We start from the raw sequence: 23,211 nt of genomic DNA, 5'->3' as shown, positions 1-23,211 counted from the left end.
AATTAGCTATGACGTCACATGCAAACGAAAATAATAGTAAGAACAGGTCTAGTATTACTACTACTACTACTACTAATAATAATAATAATAATAATTGTATACTACTACTACTACTATTAATAATAATAGTAAAAATAGGACTAATAATAATAATAATAATAATAATAAAAGGGCGGCACGGTGGTGTAGTGGTTAGCACTGTTGCCTCACAGCAAGAAGGTCCTGGATTCGAGCCCAGTGGCCGGCGAGGGCCTTTCTGTGCGGAGTTTGCATGTTCTCCCCGTGTCTGCGTGGGTTTCCTCCAGGTGCTCAGGTTTCCCCCACAGTCCAAAGGCATGCAGGTTAGGTTAACTGGTGACTCTAAATTGACTGTAGGTATGAATGATTGTTTGTCTCTATGTGTCAGCCCTGCGAGTGTACCCCGCCTTTCGCCCATAGTCAGCTGGGATAGGCTCCAGCTTGCCTGCGACCCTGTAGAACAGAATAAGTGGCTACAGATAATGGATGGATGGATGGATGGATGGATGGATGGATGGATAATAATAAAAGGTATACTCCTACTACTATGAATAATAAAAGTAAAAATAGGTCTACCACTACTGCTGCTGCTACTACTAATAATAAAAGGTATACTACTTTTACTCCCAATAATAATAGGTCCACTACTACGACGATACTATGACTACTACTACCAATAACACATCTCAAAAAAGTTGGGACAAGGCCATGTTTACCACTGTGAGACATCCCCTTTTCTCTTTACAACAGTCTGTAAACGTCTGGGGACTGAGGAGACAAGTTGCTCAAGTTTAGAGATAGGAATGTTAACCCATTCTTGTCTAATGTAGGATTCTAGTTGCTCAACTGTCTTAGGTAGTTTTTGTCATATCTTCCATTTTATGATGCGCCAAATGTTTTCTATGGGTGAAAGATCTGGACTGCAGGCTGGCCAGTTCAGTACCTGGACCCTTCTTCTACGCAGCCATGATGCTGTAATTGATGCAGTATGTGGTTTGGCATTGCCATGCTGGAAAATGCAAGGTCTTCCCTGAAAGAGACGTCGTCTGGATGGGAGCATATGTTGCTCTAGAACCTGGATATACCTTTCAGCATTGATGGTGTCTTTCCAGATGTGTAAGCTGCCTATGCCACACGCACTAATGCAACCCCATACCATCAGAGATGCAGGCTTCTGAACTGAGCGCTGATAACAACTTGGGTCGTCCTTCTCCTCTTTAGTCCGAATGACACGGCGTCCCTGATTTCCATAAAGAACTTCAAATTTTGATTCGTCTGACCACAGAACAGTTTTGCACTTTGCCACAGTCGATTTTAAATGAGCCTTGGCCCAGAGAAGACGTCTGCGCTTCTGGATCATGTTTAGATACGGCTTCTTCTTTGAACTATAGAGTTTTAGCTGGCAACGGCGGATGGCACGGTAAATTGTGTTCACAGATAATGTTCTCTGGAAATATTCTTGAGCCCATTTTGTGATTTCCAATACAGAAGCATGTCTGTATGTGATGCAGTGCCATCTAAGGGCCCGAAGATCACAGGCACCCAGTATGGTTTTCCGGCCTTGACCCTTACGCACAGAGATTCTTCCAGATTCTCTGAATCTTTTGATGATATTATGCACTGTAGATGATGACATGTTCAAACTCTTCGCAATTTTACACTGTCGAACTCCTTTCTGATATTACTCCAGTATTTGTCGGCACAGAATTAGGGGGATTGGTGATCCTCTTCCCATTTTTACTATTGAGAGCCGCTGCCACTCCAAGATGCTCTTTTTATACCCAGTCATGTTAATGACCTATTGCCAATTGACCTAATGAGTTGCAATTTGGTCCTCCAGCTGTTCCTTTTTTGTACCTTCAACTTTTCCAGCCTCTTATTGCCCCGTCCCAACTTTTTTGAGATGTGTTGCTGTCATGAAATTTCAAATGAGCCAATATTTGGCATGAAATTTCAAAATGTCTCACTTTTGACATTTGATATGTTGTCTATGTTCTATTGTGAATGCAATATCAGTTTTTGAGATTTGTAAATTACTGCATTCCGTTTTTATTTACAATTTGTACTTTGTCTCAACTTTTTTGGAATCGGGGTTGTACTACTACTACTACTAATAATAATAATAATAATAATAAAGGTATACTATGACTACTACTCCTGCTACTACGATTAATTATAATAGTAAAAATAGGTCTCCTCCTCCTCCTCCTACTACTACTACTACTAATAATAATAATAATAATAATAATAATAATAATAAAAGGTATACTACTTCTACTACTACTCCCAGTAATAATAGGTCCACTACTATGACAATACTATGACTACTACTACCAATAATAGTAATAACAGGTCTACTACTACTACTAATAATAATAATCTCATCTCATTATCTGTAGCCGCTTTATCCTGTTCTACAGGGTCGCAGGCAAGAGCGAAAGGCGGGGTACACCCTGGACAAGTCGCCAGGTCATCACAGGGCTGACACATAGACACAGACAACCATTCACACTCACATTCACACCTACGGTCAATTTAGAGTCACCAGTTAACCTAACCTGCATGTCTTTGGACTGTGGGGGAAACCGGAGCACCCGGAGGAAACCCACACGGACAACATGCAAACTCCACACAGAAAGGCCCTCGCCGGCCACGGGGCTCGAACCCGGACCTTCTTGCTGTGAGGCGACAGCGCTACCCACTACACCACCGTGCCACCCCAATAATAATAATAATAATAATAATAAAGGTATACTATGACTACTACTCCTGCTACTACGATTAATTATAATAATAAAAATAGGTCTTCTACTACTACTATGAATAATAATAATAATAATAATAATTTCCCCATTCTGTGTTTTGTGAGTAATTGGCAGTGATTCTCATGTCGGCCGCATGTCGGCGCTGTTTCCTTTCTAACTCGCGCCTTGTGGCTTTGAACCGAGCAGCTGAGAAAAGTTTTGTCTTTTGAATAACAAGGCGCGAGGGAGGGAGACCGCGCGTGCGATTGGTCAACCACTTTCAACCGTCGGTCCGCGATTGGTCCTGTTGGTTTAAAGGGTAGAAGTGGGCGTGGTCGGCCGGGTCCCCGCGCGCTCGGGCGCTCAGTAAGCTGCGCCGCCGCGGCCGCCTGTCTCTCTCTCATCCGCACGCACACGCGCACACGCACTCGCGCGCTCCTGACTGCGCGGCTGGCGATGTGACGCGCCGCGGTGGGCTTGTGGAATAGCGGAGTCTCGAGCGCGTGAAGACCCGGAGGAGTGCGCGTGTGCTTTTCCACGGGGAGGGATGAAGCGACAGCGGAGGACGCCGTTGACCATGACTGTGGATTTTCTCACGCTTTTGTGCGCCATCGCGGCTGTGTCAGGGATGGAAGGTAAATGAGACCGGATGTACTTCGCGCAGGATAAAAATCCAGCTGCGGGTCGGGCGCGTTAGTGACGGGAGCCCGCGCGCTCCAACTTTCACTTGTGCGCTGCTTTCGAGCTGTCATTGGGAAACTTTTCCTTGGATGCGCGCGGAGCCTGCACTGATGCGCCCAGTCCGGTTAGGGGTCGCATCCCCGCTCACATGCTCTGCACACCAACTACAGCCTGTGTGTTATGGGGGGATTTGATCACATAAAACGTGCACATGATTCATTTTTTCTCTCACACATTATTATTTTTTTTTCTCCATCTAGCCTGCATTATACAATATGGCACTTTAAAATGTCGGGTTCCTTAATTTAAGTCATTAATCATGATGAGTCCATGGACGGAACCCAGAATATATAGGGTTCTAACTCCAAATATTGAAAAAAATCTGTTTTTTTTTTGTTTGTTTGTTTGTTTTCAAGGTTCTGTGCCCATGTCTTTGTAATTAAATCCTTTGAGGTATTATTTTTTCAGGGTGAGTCTCTGGAGGAATAGATGGTCCGGTATCAAGTGCCAAACAGCGGTATTATGCCCATTTCTGTCAGGGTTCTGTGTCCGGTTCTTGTCCAGCGAATAATGTGTAAGAAAAAAAAACAAACATAAATGTCTCTCCTTGTGTTGTGTTTGACAGATGGCGCACCGACGGCAGAAGATGAATCGAAAAAGCACAGGGAAAAATACACAGACTTTCGCACACACTTCTACTCTATGCTTCTATCTGTCTCACTTTTCAAGTCTATCTGTCTATCTATCTAGAACTCTAGAAATCTGGACGTCTACTTTGTTATTTTTGCTGTTTTCTGGAACAACTATTCTCCAGGAATCCTCGACCAGAGCGTTTACTATCAAACACCTTTGATATCTCGACCTGCTACCAATCCGAATAAACCCTAAAGAACCCTTTTCCCCTGAGATCTTAGATAGATAGTTCTATCTATCTATCTATTTATCTATCTATCTAGAACTCTAGACGTCTAACTTTGTTATTTTTTCTGTTTTCTGGAACAGCTATTCTCCAGGTTCTATGGCCGAATCCTCGACCAGAGCGTTTACTATCGAACACCTTTGATATCTCGACCTGCTACCAATCCGAATAAACCTTAAAGAACCCTTTTCCCCCTGAGATCTTAGATAGATAGTTCTATCTATCTGTCTAGAACTCTAGAAATCTGGACGTCTGCTTTGTTTTTTCTTTTCTGTTTTCTGGAACAACTATTCTCCAGGTTCTATGGCCGAATCCTTGACCAGAGCGTTTACTATCGAACACCTTTGATATCTCGACCTGCTACCAATCCGAATAAACCTTAAAGAACCCTTTTTCCCTTCAGATCTTGTTCATTTCTCTCTCTGTCATCCCTTTCTTTCATGTTCCTCAGCACCTCTTCCTGTATGTTCCAACACATCCATAGCGTTCACCCAAGTTCACATTCACTACGTCGTGAAGGTTAATGCGCTATGATTTCCGATAGCGGTCAGCGGCGAGTCGATGGGAGTGCTTATCTGTTCACGTTTCCTGTTCTTATCTAGAACAAACCTGTCCAAGTTAATGTGAGACTAATGACACATTTCAGCAAGACTCTACATTTCTACTTCAGCGTGACGCTGTTCCGAAGTGCACACCAGTCTCATTTTCTTATTGTTTTTTTTTTCATTTGTTTTTGTTCACAAGGCAGGGCGGATGTTAAACTGAGAGTAGGACCCGGAAGATATGTAAAGTTGAAGGCTTTTTAATTGAGAATCGCTCCTAAAAGTGCTGTGGATCATTTCAAGAGCTGTACTGTGGCTAACCGCAGCAGATGGGCCAGACATGATGGGCAGGAAAATGGGAAACGGGGCATGCAGTCATCACATTCTGGTGGCTAATTGAAAGGGAATTGGCCTTTGGCTGGTTAAGACGCGTGATCTACAGTCTGTTGCAATGAACTGCATGGCTGTGTTTGAGCCCCGGCTTTGCTCTCTGTGTCCCAGTGATCGGCTTATGTGCCCTTAATCGCCAAATCATCCCAGCGATCACAAACAATGTGTCAAAGATCTGGAAGGGGGGTTCAGAGGATGAAAAAACAGAAGGGAAGGGAAGGGAGATTTCTGCGTGAGACCATCTGGGGTAACGAGAGCTCACTTAGAACACTCCTCCCCTCACTTGAAAGTGGACAGGCAAAGTGCCCTCAGAATAGATCTGGCCATCTGAAATGCCGGCCATTAATGCCACACATGAATTATGAATGCGTTCATTTGGCATTGATGTTGTGTAAGGTGTGCCATGAATAATTTACTAAAGATGAGGTATTAATAGTGCAAGTTATTCTTTTATGCTGATCCAAACATCAAACTTCAGGCTACAGGGCATAGTGGAGGCTCCGCTGACTTTTTTTTTTTTGAGCCGTGACTGCTTTGAGCTTTAAAAATGTCAGATCAAAAATTTCCAAAGAGATTCGACACAAAATTGGTCTGCATTGTATTGCAGTCGAGCCACTAAACCTCGAGTCCGAGTCCAGTCTCGAGTCCCCAGTGTTCAAGTCCGAATCATTAAAACAATTTCGAGTTGAGTCCGAGACTCCAACCGCACCATTTGACGGTGGCTGTTTCACATTAGTTTGTTCCTGAACATGACGTATGAACAGGTGAATGTGTGTTCTCTTTATCAGGGAGTACGAAGTATTCTGTCAGAGATGGTTGGGAGACGGATGTGAGTGCAGAAAGGTGTGTTTATTAATACAAATCCAGAACGGCAGGCAAAATCATAAAACGGTGAAACAGGCAATAGGTCAAGCGAGGCACAAACAGCCTATCGTAGACTCGGCAGAAGCAAAGATGAGAAACAGGAAATCAGGAAACCAAACAAGGAAATAAGGCTTGTTAAAGGGCATATCACGGGTAAATTCAGGAGCAAGATCAATGTAATTCTCCTGTTTTACATTAAACTTTGGTCAAATATCTGTAACATTCTGCATTTTGTGCAATTTTTTTTACCTTGCGCAATACCAGAAAAATTCAGTTGAAATCAAGCCATTTGAGGCGAATTGGTCTGCCTCTGAAAAAACTTGGCATTTGGATTTCCCGGCAAACACTGATTTTCGTGACATCACATGCGGGACGCCTCCTTCTGAATCCTACGTCAGCGCTGGTTTGTTTATGAGAAAACGACCTGGTGGTTTTCTGCAAATTTCTTTAACGTTATCGCGTAATTATTAAAATGGTTAACAGATGTATCTTGATGGGATTAGTACTCATCGTTTTCCAAAAGACCGGACAATGAGAGAAAAATGGGAGCGCTTCCTCTACACAGGCTGTGCACTTAAACCGTACAAGCTAGCACAGCTTGCTGGCGCTTACGCAGATAACGTCACGAATCTGGCTCTAGACTCCCTTGGGATTTTCCAGACGCGTTTAGTTATTTATTTTTTTTTTTCTGCTGTAAACAGATGGCCTTGTGCAAAATTACCCTTCTGGATGAGTGTGTAAAGGGACATTCTTTCATATAAAAAAACCCTGAAATCGGTCCAGAATATGCCCTTTAATGTGTCAGCAATGTAACTCAATACTTCGCAAAGCAAGTGCGTTTTTACAGTTTTTATATCGGCGCACTGATTGCGCCTTAATCCTGTGCAGGTGCGAGTTGTTTACAGAGCGCACCTGAGAGTATCTGATGCACGCGCCAAGGCGCACAGGAGTGACACTCTTGCACGAAATTAGCATAAAAATTAATGTAGATATAAATATCTTATGCCAAATTATTATGGCATGTTACAAAAAAAATAAAGAAAAAATCCGAGTCCTCGTCTCCAACTTACAAGTCCGAATGCAGTTAATGCACGACTCCGAGTCATCAGTGCTCAAGTCCGAGTCGAGTCACGAATCCTTAAAATTAGGGCATGGGTCGGACTCAAGTATGACAAGCCTGCTGCATTCTAATACAAGAAAGTGATTTTATTATAATATGAATCCATTTAGCAGTTGCATTTATAGAAAGTGTCTTTGAATCGTGACAGGATGCAACCCAACCATGCAGCTAAGTCGGTGTCAGGGTTCCTGCGCGGTATGGAAAAGTACAGAATTGGATTTTTAGTCATTTCCAGGTCTGGATAAATATGGAAAAAGGAAAATAGGGGATGGGAAAAAAATTATCTTTCCAGGCTTTCCTTTCTAAAATATAATATGAAGCCAAAATGTTCAAACCAGTGTTAGTTTGATGTTGCCGAATTAAAGCAAGGCAAGATGCGCATGCGATATGTCTGAGGTGATTTCTGTGGCACCTGCTATCAGTGAACTATCTGACGTCAGCACGCTGGGCTATGTCTACCTCTGCAGAAAAGAAAAAATAATAGTCACGAATGCACATCGCAATTCCACAAATGTAAGATTGCAAGTTTTTGGAGAGCTGGCAAGTTTTGCTGGTGTTATGAGGCTGCCCCGGGCGTGAATGATGGCAGATATCATGTGTGTGTGTGTGTGTGTGTGTGTGTGTGTGTGTGTCTGTGTATTTGTGTATCTGCATGACCGTGCATTTATTTTTTGTCTGTCTCTGTGTGTCTGTGATTTTCTGTGTGTATATAGGTGTATGGGTTAGAACAGATGTGTGTGAGAACATAGTTGTCCTTACTTATTGGTGTGTGGCGCGCTCGCACAAGCCCGCTTAGCCTGATATCTGTCTTACTACCGTGTATTATGTTCATATTTGAACGTGTGTGTGTGTATGGATGTCTCTGTCACTCAGCCAGTCTTTGCAACTGGTTTCCTGTGTGTGTGTGTGCGTGTGTGTGTGTGTGTGGTTGCATGTATTTGAGTGATGGCGAGTTTGTGCTTATGACAGAAGGAGAGACATAAAAAGACAAAGGAGGAGAGCGTTTGAAGACTTTTAGTGACCGATGATTTTACATTTTATTCTCAGTCTTTATTCACATTATTTTACTCTATGACTGTTAATTCTTATTCGACTTTATTTATAGTTCTTTGTTGAACGGTCCATGCCCGAAATCGATCACTCGTTCACTACTCCCTACTCCCTATATAGGGAATTACTGTATAGAGGACTATATAGTGAGCTCATTGGTAAAATGAAAAAACGCTTTCGGACACTTGTCCGTCTCGCTGGTATTTACGTCATTACTGTCGCACAATTAAAACGTGCCAGATATACTGAGCGTATTTCTGACATTAATCAATACAAAGTACCTGCATCTTTCAGTTTTTTTTTTTAAATCAAGGCTGAATACTTTCTTCTTTGTTGCTGCCTTTTATTAAATCAAATTTGAGACTTTTAATTTGATTTCTTTCAGCGCGACCACAATGCATGATGGGATATATTGCTTTGGTTAGTGACCATCGTTGTACACTGCGTTCCGTGATGCATTGTGGGATACTTTGAGTGCACTATATAGGGTGTAAATAATCCTCACTAAGGTTTCGGACAGCACTACAAAAAGGCGTCCTCACTATATAGTGTCCTGTGAGTAGGGAGCGATTTCGGACACGGAGCGTTTACAGTAAACCATTTTACTCCATCGAATATTCACTGAAGCAAAGTCAGTGGATTTCTGTCCCCTTTTCTTTTGATGAGTTGGACATCAACATCCTTCCTGTTACTGTTACAGGTAGAAGGGATCAGTTTAGTTTTTCAAATTTACATGGCAGAAACAGAGTAGTGCTGGATTATTTGAGAATTGCAGATTGAATAATATGTTGTGCATTGAACTTGTCTGGGTTTGGTTTTAATTGATTTGTATGAGCTACCGTACAGGACTTTGCCAAAATGGTGCCATGAGAAATTTTGGGCCCTGGGAAAGAATATAATATCAGCAATTACTTGCTTCTGGAAATTATTTGGCAACATACTCGCTTACACACTGTAACATTCATATTAACAGCTGGATTTTCCATCCATCCATAAAGTACCCAACTTCATTACTTAAATCAAAGTACAGATCCCACTGATTAAATGTTACTCCAATACAAGTGAAAGTTGTACAGTCACATTTTTATTTAAGTTAAAGTACTGAAGTACTTGCTTTTAAAAATACTTAAGGATTAAAAGTACATTTTCTGTCAGTGCACTGTTGTATTATTGCCACAACGCTTACAAAACCTAACGCCTCTGAAACAACCTACTGGATTTACAAAATGAACGCATGCTGTGCTGGTGGTTTAACGTTAAGCTAGCTAGTCAGTGAAACTCCACCTGACATGCTAGCACTCTTTTCAGACTCGAAATCATATTGGGTAGCTAACTTTACTAGAAAAGAAAGAGTTATACATTCTGTTTATTTGGCAAGATTATGCTAAAACATTTCTGAAATAACTTCAGATAAGTTAACGTTATTCATGTTCGCGTAACGCCATTTTTACATGCTAACTAACAGTGTCCAAGTTAACTAGCGATGAACATTAGCCGTGGACAAGGCGATGCCAACTTGGCGGGAAAATCCATAGAAAGTCATTTGACAAACCAGACTGCATACCGTAGCTATTGCAACGTTATCACTAGCTCTAAAAGCACAAACTTTGTTGCAAGCTTTCTCTTGGAATAAAAGGTTTATATACCTCAATATGCTTCCGCAGGTTGGATGAAGAGTTTTTGTAGGCCGTGATGTGGTTCGTTTTAGGCAAACAAAGCAAACGTTTAAAACAAAACGAATCTTTAATCCTTTCAGAAAACTGAAACATGGGTTCATGGGCCATGAGTGCGTGCGTTCTCCAGAAGAACCGCCTCCTTCCATTCTGCCGTCAACTGATCGTGTTAAATAACGCTGCTGAGAAATCACTGAATTGATTTTATACAGTCTATGGACGTGACGTGACCCTAGTGATTACTGATCAGCTGTCTCAGCGTCACCTGCGGAAAAAGCATTCACATTTTAGAAAATTAAAAAAAAAAAAACATCCACTTTCAAAACTGCTTCATAGCAACGAGTAACGAGGACCTTGATAGAAATGCAGTGGAGTGAAACGTATGATATTTTTCTTTCAAATGTAGTGAAGTTAAAGTCATAAGTTAAAAAAAATACTCAAGTAAAGTATAGATACTCAAAAAGTGTACTTAAGTACAGTACTCAAGTAAATGTACTTCGTTACTGTCCACCTCTGACATCCATTATCCGGAACCGCTTATCCTGTACAGGGTCGCAGGCAAGCTGGAGTCTATCCCAGCTGACTATGGGTGAGAGGCGGGGTACACCCTGGACAAGTCGCCAAATCATCGCAGGGCTGACACGTAAAGATAAACAGTCATTCACACTCACATTCACACCTACGGTCAATTTAGAGCCGCCAGTTAACCTAACCTGCATGTCTTTGGACTGTGGGGGAAACCGGAGCACCCGGAGGAAACCCATGCAGACACGGGGAGAACATGCAAACTCCACACAGAAAGGCTCTCGCCGGCCGCTGGGCTCAAACCCAGAACCTTCTTGCTGTGAGGCGACAGTGCTAACCACTACAATACAATGCCACCCTCAGTTGGATTTTAAAATCATTTTATTTAAATAATAACCATCTAGTTATTTATACTGTGGCAAGTATGGTCTGAAAAATGTGTTGTGAAATCTGGGAATTTGAGTATGGAAAACATATGGAATTTTGATATGGAAATGTGTACTGTAGGAACCCTGAGTTGTCGGTTGAGTGGTTTAGGCATTGGAATAATAGTGTTCAGGGATTTATCGTTACAACCTTCCAATCCAAAGTACTAGTGAGTCACTACAGATTTAATAATTAATTGGATTAAATGTACAAATGTAGTCTGACTGCTAATCTTTCAATCGTGAGAATGTGTTCAAGTCGTTTTCGGATATCCTTTTTCTCATTAAACAAAATGGAGGAATTCAAATCTCGTTGCCTCTCTCTCTCTCTCTCTCTCTCTCTCTGGCCAGCACTCTGAAGTCAAACACAGGAAGGCTTTGCTGTTTTTTTTTTCACTCCCTAATTCTCAAATAAGATGGATTTCTATTTTTTAAAACCACATTTTCTGTCCCAGTTTATTCATTAGTAACTGGCTCCAACTGGCTGCACCGTTTCATAGGACAGAAACAATTCACAAATCATATAAACTGGAACTTCCAAATGACGCACATGACTAGATTTTGCAACCTTCCTTAGTACTTCCACTGGTTTCGGAGATCAGACCTGTTTCAAAACTAATACTTTAAATTCGATGAGTTTCAGCCCAGTTTTGTTGGCACAGACAAAAAAAAAAAGTACACGATAAAATATTTCTTTGGTCATGAGTTGGGACCAGGGGTCTCGGCACGCATCATGTACAGTAAGATGCGTTTAGGCTGCCATTTTAGTGCCACTGTAATGAAACAAAATTGACAATACATTTCTGGCAGTGTCAGAAATCTTTTAATATAAATCTCAAAGCTAGCAATAGAAGGACATTGTAGAAGGATTATGTAAAAATTAATTACGGGAGAGCTACAACAACGAGAGTAGCAGTGGTTTATCTGGTTTATGTGGCCTCTGGCTTGCTCATTAGGGATACATGCAAATTAAAATTTATATCCGCATTTCTGTAAAGCTGCTTTGTGACAATATTGAGTGTCCAATGCCCATAAAAAAAGATATACAAATAAAACTGAATTGGCCTAGTGGTGTAGTGGTTAGCACTGTCGCCTCACAGCAAGAAGGTTCTGGGTTCAAGCCCAGTGGCTGATGAGGGCCTTTCTGTGTGGAGTTTGCATGTTCTCCCCGTGTCTGCGTGGGTTTCCTCTGGGTGCTCCGGTTTCCCCCACAGTCCAAAGATATGCAGGTTAGGCTAATCGGTGGCTCTAAATTGACCGTAGGTGTGAATGTGAGTATGAATGGTTGTCTGTGTCTATGTGTCAGCCCTGCGATGATTTGGCAACTTATCCAGGGTGTACCCCGCCTCTCGCCCGTAGTCAGCTGGGATAGGCTCCAGCTTGCCTGCGACCCTGCACAGGATAAGCGATAATGGATGGGTAATAATAATAATAATAATATGTATTTATACCGCACAAATTCAACTATACAGCTTTCAAAAGTGCACTTGAAAAATCTGAAAGGCAGTCTGACTTTAAGTTGTCAACTTAAAGTCAGACTGCCTTTCAGATTTTTCAAGTGTAGGTCATAAAAAGTATTTTCCCCGACACCCAATTATTTTTGTTTAGTGGACCAAAAGCTACTGAATTTGAATCACAGTCTTCCAATTTTATTAGCTTTTTGTAAATAGAACAATTAATGAATTTAAGGCCACTTGGCCCTATATTCTCCACTATTTTTTTCCTGCTTCACCATGACGCAATACAAGATACTACATCATGCATGACATGGTGGGCTTTCCCCGTTCACGCAAGGCATTGTGGGATACAAATTTGAAACAGGAGAGAAAAATGGAGGACGTGAGTGTGCGAATGAAACGTGAAAGACCGACTACAGTAACGGAAAGCAAGAAGAAAAGACGTTATGTTATATACGAAGGAAAGGAAATTCAGGACCAAACTAATACATATCGGCACTCAGCGAGCACCTCGGTGTGATCAGCTGTTTGTTTAGTGACAGAATGATGGAACTGTCAGTGCATGCTCAAAGGTAAACCTGCGCATGCGCGCACACACACGGACTTCCTCTGTCTGCTTGACTGCGCAAAGCGAGCGATTTCCCCGTGCACAGTATTTGCTCGGGAATCTCCTCAAAAAAAAAAAAAAACTTCCCAGCCACAGAATGGCCTGATATTTTGTGAGATATTACAGAAATAAATATATATCACAATGACCACATTTCAGGAGGAACCAAATTTCACCGATTTTGTGAAATCGAAAGCCCGTCTAGCTTTAAACAACTTACTAAATATAACTAATAATCATGTCTAAAAGTCAATATACCTACATTAAAAAAAGAAAAAGAAATGCTATATTGGGGAAAAGCGAGTGAGCCCTCTGCACAAGTGATGAGCTCTTATCCAGATTTGGATGTCTGTAGGTATGGGTCCTTTTGCAAATATTAAACAAATGTCTGAAAAAGTCGTTACAAAAAGCCCCAGAACCTTGTGTTTCTGTCAGGTGCGTACAGTGAAGACGAGCAACACAATCACTATGTTTACATGCACAAAATTATTGTGGTTTTTGCCCTTTTTCCAACATATTCCTACTTAGCTGTTTACATGACTCATGAAATTGAATATTCCTGTTTAGATGTAGCCGTGCACACTCTGATTAACATAAAACACATCCATGTTGGTTTGGTTACAGCTCACAGAGCTGGGGTGGGTTTCCCAAAAGCCTCTTAGGGCTAAGAGTGTCTTAACTAGGAGAGAGAGAGCGTTCATTGTGCTGCTCGCTCTACCATTTAATGATGATCGTAGTGCTGCGGTGCTTTCGGGAAACTCAGGCCTGATCATAAACAGTGAAGAGGCTGTACATCGCAAATTGCTGTAAAAACCCCAACTGAGACGCGTATTCTGTAGAATGCTCCTAAAACCCAAATAATATCGCCATATTCCACATGCCTTAAAATTCAGAATAAGGAACAGTTTCGGAATATCTAAACGCAATATTTTGTTTCCATGAGCCGTATTAAAAATTCCGAATATTGTCATATTTGGTTGTCTTTCAAAGATGAAAGAAATCAATGTAAGGTTTCATTTTTGGCATCACCATTACATTATTTGATATTCGTATCAAATACAGGTGATTATCGGAAATCGTGTGCGCCAATTGGTCAACAGATTCAGACTATTTCTCGATGATAACCTGAAGCGACTCGGCAAAATGGCGCCCAATCGCTTCGTCATCGTAAGTGAGGAAGAACTAAAACAAGTGTTGCCAGGCAAAACAAACCTCACCCGGCAGCACTTATTTTACACCTATATGTTGATAATGGTAATATTTCTTCATTGTCATCTGTCAGATTCTAGTCCTATGACCTTCAGTTTGACCTTTCAAGGCCACTCAATGTTGAAGGTCATGGTGCCAAATGAAAGCCCATATGGCACTTCCGATAAGTCAATAATGGTAAATATCTCTCTACCATCAACCGTTTTCAAGTTACAGCCCTCTGAAGATCCGTGACCTTGAGTTTGACCTTTCAGGGTCACTCAAGGTCAAAGATCATGGTGCCAAATGAAAGGCCATATGGGAGTTCTTACAGTGCCTTGCAAAAGTATTCATACCCCTTGAAATTTTCACATTTTTCCACCTTACAACCACGAACTTAAGTGTTTTATTGAGATTTTATGTGATAGACCAGCACAGAGTAGCACATAATTGTGAAGTGAAACGAAAATGATAAATGGTCTTCAAAATTTTAAACAAATAAAAATCTGAAAAATGTGGTGTGCATTAGTATTCAGCCCCCTGTACTCTGATACCTCTAAATACAATCCAGTGCAATCAATTGCCTTCAGAAGTAATCTAATTCATTAACAGAGTCCTACTGTGTGTAATTTACTCTCAGCATAAATACACTTGTTCTGTGAAGGCCTCAGTGGTTTGTTAGAGAACACTGAAGAACAAACAGCATCATGAAGTCCAAATAACTCACCAGACAGGTCAGGGATAAAGTTCTGGAGAAGTTTAATGCAGGCTTAGGTTATAAAAAAAATATCCCAAGCTCTGAACATCTCAAGAAGCACTGTTCAATCCATCATTCAAAAATGGAAAAAAGTATGGCACAACTGCAAACCTACCAAGACATGGCCGTCCACCTAAACTGACAGAGCGAGCAAGGAGAGCACTGGTCAGAGAAACAGCCAAGGGGCCCATGATCACTCTGGAGGAGCTGCAGAAATCCACAGCTCAGGTGGGAGAATCTGTGCACAGGACAACTATAAGTCGTACACTCCACAAATCTGGCTTTTTTGGAAGAGTGGCAAGAAGAAAGCCATTGTTGAAAGACAGGCATAAGAAATGTAGGGGACACAGCAAACATGTGGAAGAAGGTGCTTTGGTCAGATGAGACCAAAGTTGAACTTTTTGGCCTAAATGCAAAGCGCTATGTGTGGCGGAAAACTAACACTGCTCATCACCCTGCACACACCATCCCCACTATGAAACATGGTGGTGGCAGCATCATGCCATGGGGATGCTATGGTCAGAATTGATGGGAAGATGGATGGAGCTAAATACAGGGCAATCCTGGAAGAAAACCTGTTGGAGGCTGCAAAAGACTTGAGACTGGGAAGGAGATTCACCTTCCAGCAAGACAATGACCCTAAACATACAGCCAGAGCTACAATGGAATGGTTTAGATCAAAGAATATTCATGTGTTAGAATGGCCCAGCCAAAGTCCAGACCTAAATCCCATTGAGCATCTGTGGCAAGACTTGAAAATTGCTGTTCACAGACGCTCTCCATCCAATCTGGCTGAGCTTGAGCTATTTTGCAAAGAAGAATGGGCAAAAATGTCAGTGTCTAGATGTGCAAAGCTGGTAGAGACATACCACAAAAAACTTGCAGCTGTAATTGCAGCAAAAGGTGGCTCAACAAAGTATTGACGCAGGGGGACTGAATACTAATGCACATCACATTTTTCAGATTTTTATTTGTTTAAAATTTTGAAGACCATTTATCATTTTCGTTTCACTTCACAATTATGTGCTACTCTGTGCTGGTCTATCACATAAAATCTCAGTAAAAAACTTTTAAGTTCGTGGTTGTAAGGTGGAAAAATGTGAAAAAGTTCAAGGGGTATGAATACTTTTGCAAGGCACTGTACATGCTCATCATAGTAAACGTCTGTCGATCGGCAACCATTTTTGAGTGATAATGGAAAGTGTTATTTTGACCGATGACCTTGACCCTCCTGAACTTTAACCCCTAACCGCTATGAAGACTGTCCAGGCTACCCCATCAGGCAGTGTATGGTTGGAAGCAGAATTGAAAGATGCCCATTTTGGTTCTGGTCTGAAGTCAAAATGATGAATTTAAGAAAGTTATCGCAAAAAAAAAAGATTTTGACCTTTCTGGTGACCTTGACCTTGACCCGATTACCCCCAAAATTTAATCAGGTAATCTACAGACCATTGCCCACCTACCCTGAAAACTTGAAGTCAATCAGAGCACCCAGAGGAAACCCACGCAGACACAAGGAGAACGTGCAAACTCCACACAGAAAGGCCCCCCGTCGGCCACTGGGCTCAAACCCAGAACCTTCCTGCTGTGCTGTTCCTAAAAGCACTAAAGATGCTACGAAATTTGGTCTAAAACTATTCAAAGGTAAGGTGGAATTGTGATTTATTTCATCGATTTCAAAACAAAGCATTTTATGTGACTCGGCGTAGATAAGCGAGACAGGTCTGTGCATGCCTTTATTACATTTGCATGCCACTTTTGAAGATTGAACAAGTTTTTTTCATGCTATTTAATTTGACAGACGGTCTTGACAGTTTGGACCGTACAAAAAGACCTCGGCCTAATATTTTCCCGTAAAGATCGAACAAGCGAGGTTAACAAGGAGTTGGCTTTTTTGAATTTCTATGATTAAAATAGATTGTTGTGATAACGAGGCTCGACGCTGCTTTCAATCACGTCATATTTGTAACGTAGTCGAGTCGCGCATGCAGAATAAACGGCTAGCGGTTTCAAAACCGAATTTCTGTTAGCGGTTAGCGATGTCTGAATGCTCTTCGTTGATCATTTCTTGAATAACTCAGTGTCTGTTGTTTGTCTTTTGTGTTTCGGCTGTTTTTGATTTCCAATTCATCTTTTTTTGTCGTTTTGTTTTTGTTTGTTTTTTTGCAACATTGAAAGCCGGCGCCTTGGAAAGAAAGTTTATAATCGCCCTCGGGCATTACGAGAAAATTCTGCCGCCAAGAAGCCAATCAGAGCGTGCAATTTTACCAAAAGTAGCTCATGCCATATAATATTATTTATTGTTATCACTTTGACTTCATCTTGGTTATTACTCATCGATATTCAGTTTGCCTTCGGCGAATAATTAAATAATATTGGCTGGCTTTGAGTGGTTTATCAGATATATTCCATTCAACTAGCATGATATTGAACAAGTCGAAGACGAGTAGCTGAATGGAATATATCTGATAGACCATGAAAAAAAGCCATTATTATTATTATTATTATTATTATTATTATTATTATATATACACACTCTCTTCATATCAGCATTCTGGAAGGCCAACGCGAGCTTACCTGCGACTCGGTGCTGTTAGTGCGGCAGGCCAGTTACCTTCTAGCTGGTGTAGTGTTCGTGCAGTCCAATGCTAGTGCAGTCAAGCTGAATATGCTTATTTTTATTATTATTTTCCCTGTGTAATTTACTTAGTTACGTTTAAAATCAACATCGACAGCTACACACAATGGAGAGACCTGGCAGCCAAAATTCTCTCAAAAATCTTCTGCTTTTAACGAAGCAAACCTGGCAGCCATGTTTGTTTCCAAACTGTCACAGTCACTCGCTAGCATGGAGGTTTTACATCTCCGATATGTCTCTTTTCCAGTTTTTTTTTTTTTTATGTCTGTTGATATGTTTTTCTCTTGTAAATATGCGTGAAGAATATCTAATGAAATTTTGGTAGCCTTTTGGGTGTTCAGCGCATCTTCAGTTTCAGTTTTTAGTTCAGTTATTTAGCGCTTAATTATAGCATCGCTAATCCTAGCAGTAGCACTGGATTAGCCTCGTCTTCTGTCTTTCCCAGCCAACAAAGAAACGATCGTGTGCATGCGCAGCAGAAAAGTTTTGTCATTGGATCTTTGCATGAGCTCCGACGTGTGACGTCGTGTTGTCTTGACATCGTGGAATATTTTAACAATATTGAATGCTCATTCTCCATTGCGTAGAGTGGCGTAAAACATAGAGGATAAGCGATACGATAACAATATTGCATGTTATCTTTAAACCTGCTCGAAGAGAATACAACCCCGATTCCAAAAAAGTTGGGACAAAGTACAAATTGTAAATAAAAACGGAATGCAATGATGTGGAAATTTCAAAATTCCATATTTTATTCAGAATAGAACATAGATGACATATCAAATGTTTAAACTGAGAAAATGTATCATTTAAAGAGAAAAATTAGGTGATTTTAAATTTCATGACAACAACACATCTCAAAAAAGTTGGGACAAGGCCATGTTTACCACTGTGAGACATCCCCTTTTCTCTTTACAACAGTCTGTAAACGTCTGGGGACTGAGGAGAAAAGTTGCTCAAGTTTACGGATAGGAATGTTAACCCATTCTTTTCTAATGTGCAGTAGGATTCTAGTTGCTCAACTGTCTTAGGTCTTTTTTGTCGTATCTTCCGTTTTATGATGCGCCAAATGTTTTCTATGGGTGAAATATCTGGACTGCAGGCTGGCCAGTTCAGTACCCGGACCCTTCTTCTACGCAGCCATGATGCTGTAATTGATGCAGTATATGGTTTGGCATTGTCATGTTGGAAAATGCAAGGTCTTCCCTGAAAGAGACGTCGTCTGGATGGGAGCATATGTTGCTCTAGAACCTGGATATACCTTTCAGCATTGATGGTGTCTTTCCAGATGTGTAAGCTGCCCATGCCACACGCACTAATGCAACCCCATACCATCAGAGATGCAGGCTTCTGAACTGAGTGCCGATAACAACTTGGGTCATCCTTCTCCTCTTTAGTCCGAATGACACAGCGTCCCTGATTTCCATAAAGAACTACAAATTTTTGATTCGTCTGACCACAGAACAGTTTTCCACTTTGCCACAGTCGATTTTAAATGAGCCTTGGCCCAGAGAAGACGTCTGCGCTTCTGGATCATGTTTAGATACGGCTTCTTCTTTGAACTATAGAGTTTTAGCTGGCAACGGCGGATGGCACGGTGAATTGTGTTCACAGATAATGTTCTCTGGAAATATTCCTGAGCCCATTTTGTGATTTCCAATACAGAAGCATGCCTGTATGTGATGCAGTGCCGTCTAAGGGCCCGAAGATCACACGCACCCAGTATGGTTTTCCGACCTTGACCCTTACGCACAGAGATTCTTCCAAATTCTCTGAATCTTTTGATGATATTATGCACTGTAGATGATGATATGTTCAAACTCTTTGCAATTTTACACTGTCAAACTCCTTTCTGATATTGCTCCACTATTTGTCGGCGCAGAATTAGGGGAATTGGTGATCCTCTTCCCATCTTTACTTCTGAGAGCCGCTGCCACTCCAAGATGCTCTTTTTATACCCAGTCATGTTAATGACCTATTGCCAATTGACCTAATGAGTTGCAGTTTGGTCCTCCAGCTGTTCCTTTTTTGTACCTTTAACTTTTCCAGCCTCTTATTGCCCCGTCCGACTTTTTCGAGATGTGTTGCTGTGATGAAATTTCAAATGAGCCAATATTCGGCATGAAATTTCAAAATGTCTCACTTTCGACATTTGATATGTTGTCTGTGTTCTATTGTGAATACAATATCAGTTTTTGAGATTTGTAAATTATTTCATTCCGTTTTTATTTACAATTTGTTCTTTGTCACAACTTTTTTTGGAATCAGGGTTGTAAAATACATACATGTTATTTACCAGCTGGGAGGTCCGTATGGTGAAATACCGTGACCAAGGTCAGTATTCAAGGCCGAGGTCACGGTATTTCACCATACGGACCGACCTTAAGCTGGTAAATAATAAATTTATTTTTTCCTTTACCAAATTCTAACAGAAAACGAGAGCGCCTGAAAGGGAAAACTGAGGTGAGCCACCATTCTGAATCCTCATTCACAGCTGTAATTCAAATTGCTTCCTCCTCGGTATACAAGTGCACTTCCATGGCAGGAAAAAAACTACATTTTGCCGCCTATGTAGTCCCCTATTTATACAAAATTGAGTCATTCAGTATTCAGCCATGTTTTTGCTCGGCGTTAGCAACAGTTCCAGGTTTTTAGCTTTCTCCTGAAATGTTTTCTTTTATTTCTTCTTCCTCAGGGTAGTAAAACTCACTTTCGCAGTGAAGACTGTTTTTATCGCTATCCATGATCTAAAATTAATGCTATTCTCCTGAGAAATGCGAAAATAAATGTTGACAAAAATTGCTACTATGTTTGTTGTTGCTGTGAACGAGCAAGTAGCCAGAGGTCCGTATCTGGGGTCCGTAACCGGGGTCCATATCGTAGGATACGGACCCGCTCGCCAGCCAATCAGAGCGCAGGATTTGATGGAAACCGGACCGCGAAAAAAATAAATGTTTTTATTCCATGGAAAAAGTGTCCTGGATGTATAATAATTGTTAATTAATCATTATCTTAAGTGTAACAGCACTACAAATGATTGTGAGGCTGGGGTTGATTTCTTTCTACCCCAGACTGTAGATTCACAACCAGCTATCCTTCATTAAATATGCTAACTTTTCCACTTTGGGGAAGTATCAAGCACTATTGAGGTTTAATTGTCAAACTTTCTCACTCACGCGTCCCTTTGTGCTAATTGGAAATTCACTTGAAAAGAGATGAACGGAAACACGATTACTGCTAATTGGTCTCGCATCTTAAGCCTAAATGTCTTCCAGACGAAAGCAGAAGGCTTTTATGCCGCGACACATTATTCCGAAGAGCGCGAAAAGCAGGTGCGAAGAATCATACATTACAGAATCAAAGGAGCAAATACAGATTGATCTTCAAGCAGCCAAGCCATCGCGACATTTTGTTGACACCCATCTGTCCCCCTCCCCCAAGCACCTACAAGAGACAAAAGCAGGTTTCTCTGCTCCGTGCTTCAAGAGTGTATGATAATGGGAGTCTTTATTAAAGCACCATATGCACTCCTGTATCTGCATGCAGGTTTCTTTAAAGGGTAAAGGACACGCGGGGGACACGATCACATTACAGACGCAATCGTAGCTGTGAGGTGTCAGTGGCTGTTGACGGAAGTAGTGATGTTTGTGCTTTTTGTTCTCTACGCTCCCGTTTCAACTTTATTTTTTATTTTTTTATCCAAAGCCAAAAACAGATGCTTGATAGGGCAGTTATGAGTGTGTGTGTGTGTTAGTGTGTGTTAGTGTGTGCTTGCTCTGGCATGTTTGTGACCGTTGGTACGTCCTTTCATTCTAATCCATCTCTCTCAGCTAAGTGAGCAGGCCAATGCAGGCTTAATTGGTGTAAGGGCAATCAGAACCGAGAGTGCTGCGTGTGTGTGTGTGTGTGTGTGTGTGTGTGTGTGTGGTGGAAGAGGAGGTAATTGCTGCTGCTGTTGTGAATAATGATCTACAGATGCCCAACTCACTCTTTCTTTTTCTCTTTTTTTCTGTTAATGGCATGCAAATCTATCTAATCCTCTCTCGCCGTGCCCAGCCCAAGGAGATTTATGCTCTCTCTATCTCTCTCTCTCTCTCTCTCTCGCTCTGTATGTAGGGGTATGTACAAATCACTCCCTTCTCATGTTCCCATTATTTGTTTGTTCAGTGCCAGAGGCTGTTGTAATGCTTTATAATCAGATACGTCTAGCTGGTTACATTGGTCTAACTGTTGTCAGCTTGAGACCCTTACTCCTACACACTCTCTGTCGCACACACACACACGCGCGTGCGCGCATACACACACTGCAGAAGCTCCAGGTTCTAATCTGAAGGCCATGTCTGGGAGTTGTGGTAGAGGAAGTATCTCACCGAAGAGAACTTCTCTCTCGAGACACATTTGAAGGCAGCCAGATGGCATCTCGAGATATATATATGTGTGTGTGTGTGTGTGTGTGTGTGTGTGTGTGTGTGTGTGTGTGTGTTGATGATTCCAGGAGACTCAAAGCTCTTCAAGCTTGTCTTATGTTTCATTGGCTTGTGTGTCCTGACTGTATTCATGTCACTTCGTTACGTATAAACGGCTTTCTGCTGATGTCCCAAAGCACTTTGTGCTTTTCAGGTCAAGTATATAATAAGGAAAGCTAATTTCAGCAATTGTGTGTGTGTGTGTGTGTGTGTGTGTGTGTGTGTGTTTATATACCACTGAGGACCAAATGTCCCCACAAGGATAGTAAAATCTGACAATTTCGACCTTGTGGAGACATTTGGAAGGTCCCCACAAGGAAGTTGCTGGGGGGGGTTGTTTGTTTGTTTTTTAAAGGGGAACTAAAGGCAATTTTTTAATGATCAAAATCCTCTTTATCTCATTTTATTAAATATAGGAATGCATTTTGATCGCTATTTTGTCACTGCTATAGCAAGTTATGAGTGTTTGAAATATGCTGTGTAATATATCAGTCCGGGGCGGCACGGTGGTGTAGTGGTTAGCGCTGTCGCCTCACAGCAAGAAGGTCCGGGTTCGAGCCCCGTGGCCAGCGAGGGCCTTTCTGTGCGGAGTTTGCATGTTCTCCCCGTGTCCGCGTGGGTTTCCTCCGGGTGCTCCGGTTTCCCCCACAGTCCAAAGACATGCAGGTTAGGTTAACTGGTGACTCTAAATTGACCGTAGGTGTGAATGTGAGTGTGAATGGTTGTCTGTGTCTATGTGTCAGCCCTGTGATGGCCTGGCGACTTGTCCAGGGTGTACCCCGCCTTTCGCCCGTAGTCAGCTGGGATAGGCTCCAGCTTGCCTGCGACCCTGTAGAAGGATAAAGCGGCTAGAGATAATGAGATGAGATGAGATATATCAGTCCATATGTCAAAGCAATGGCCGTAAACGAGATTCGTTGAGACCTGTGCGAGACACCGTAGGACGGAAGTAAATCGTACAGTGGAAATCAAAGTGACTAACATCTGCCAACATTGTCAAAAGACGCGTGCGCCCTCTTTCGCATGCTGACCTAATCAAGCCGGAAGTTTTGTTTGTTTTGATAGCAGTCAGGAAAGTTTGAAAAAAGTCGGCAGTAATCATCATTTAAACTCGTTTTTGTGCAATATTTCGTTTGGAAAACAGTTT

General features: G+C 41.6%; 1 protein-coding gene across 3 annotated transcripts in view; it reads left to right on the top strand.

Annotated features, from left to right (window-relative positions):
• Positions 1-3,163: 3,163 nt before the first annotated feature.
• Positions 3,164-23,211, top strand: part of LOC132871692 (ephrin type-B receptor 1-B) — a 940,976-nt gene continuing 920,928 nt past the window's right edge. For all 3 annotated transcript variants that reach the window (XM_060906104.1, XM_060906105.1, XM_060906103.1), the window contains exon 1: positions 3,164-3,397. In XM_060906104.1, coding sequence (XP_060762087.1) covers positions 3,310-3,397 — 88 coding nt within the window. In that variant the 5' untranslated portion in view covers positions 3,164-3,309. The remainder of the gene's footprint in view (positions 3,398-23,211) is intronic.

The sequence above is a fragment of the Neoarius graeffei genome, chromosome 23 (genome assembly GCF_027579695.1).
Source record: "Neoarius graeffei isolate fNeoGra1 chromosome 23, fNeoGra1.pri, whole genome shotgun sequence".
NCBI lineage: Eukaryota > Metazoa > Chordata > Actinopteri > Siluriformes > Ariidae > Neoarius > Neoarius graeffei.
This window is presented reverse-complemented; position numbering and strand designations above follow the sequence as displayed.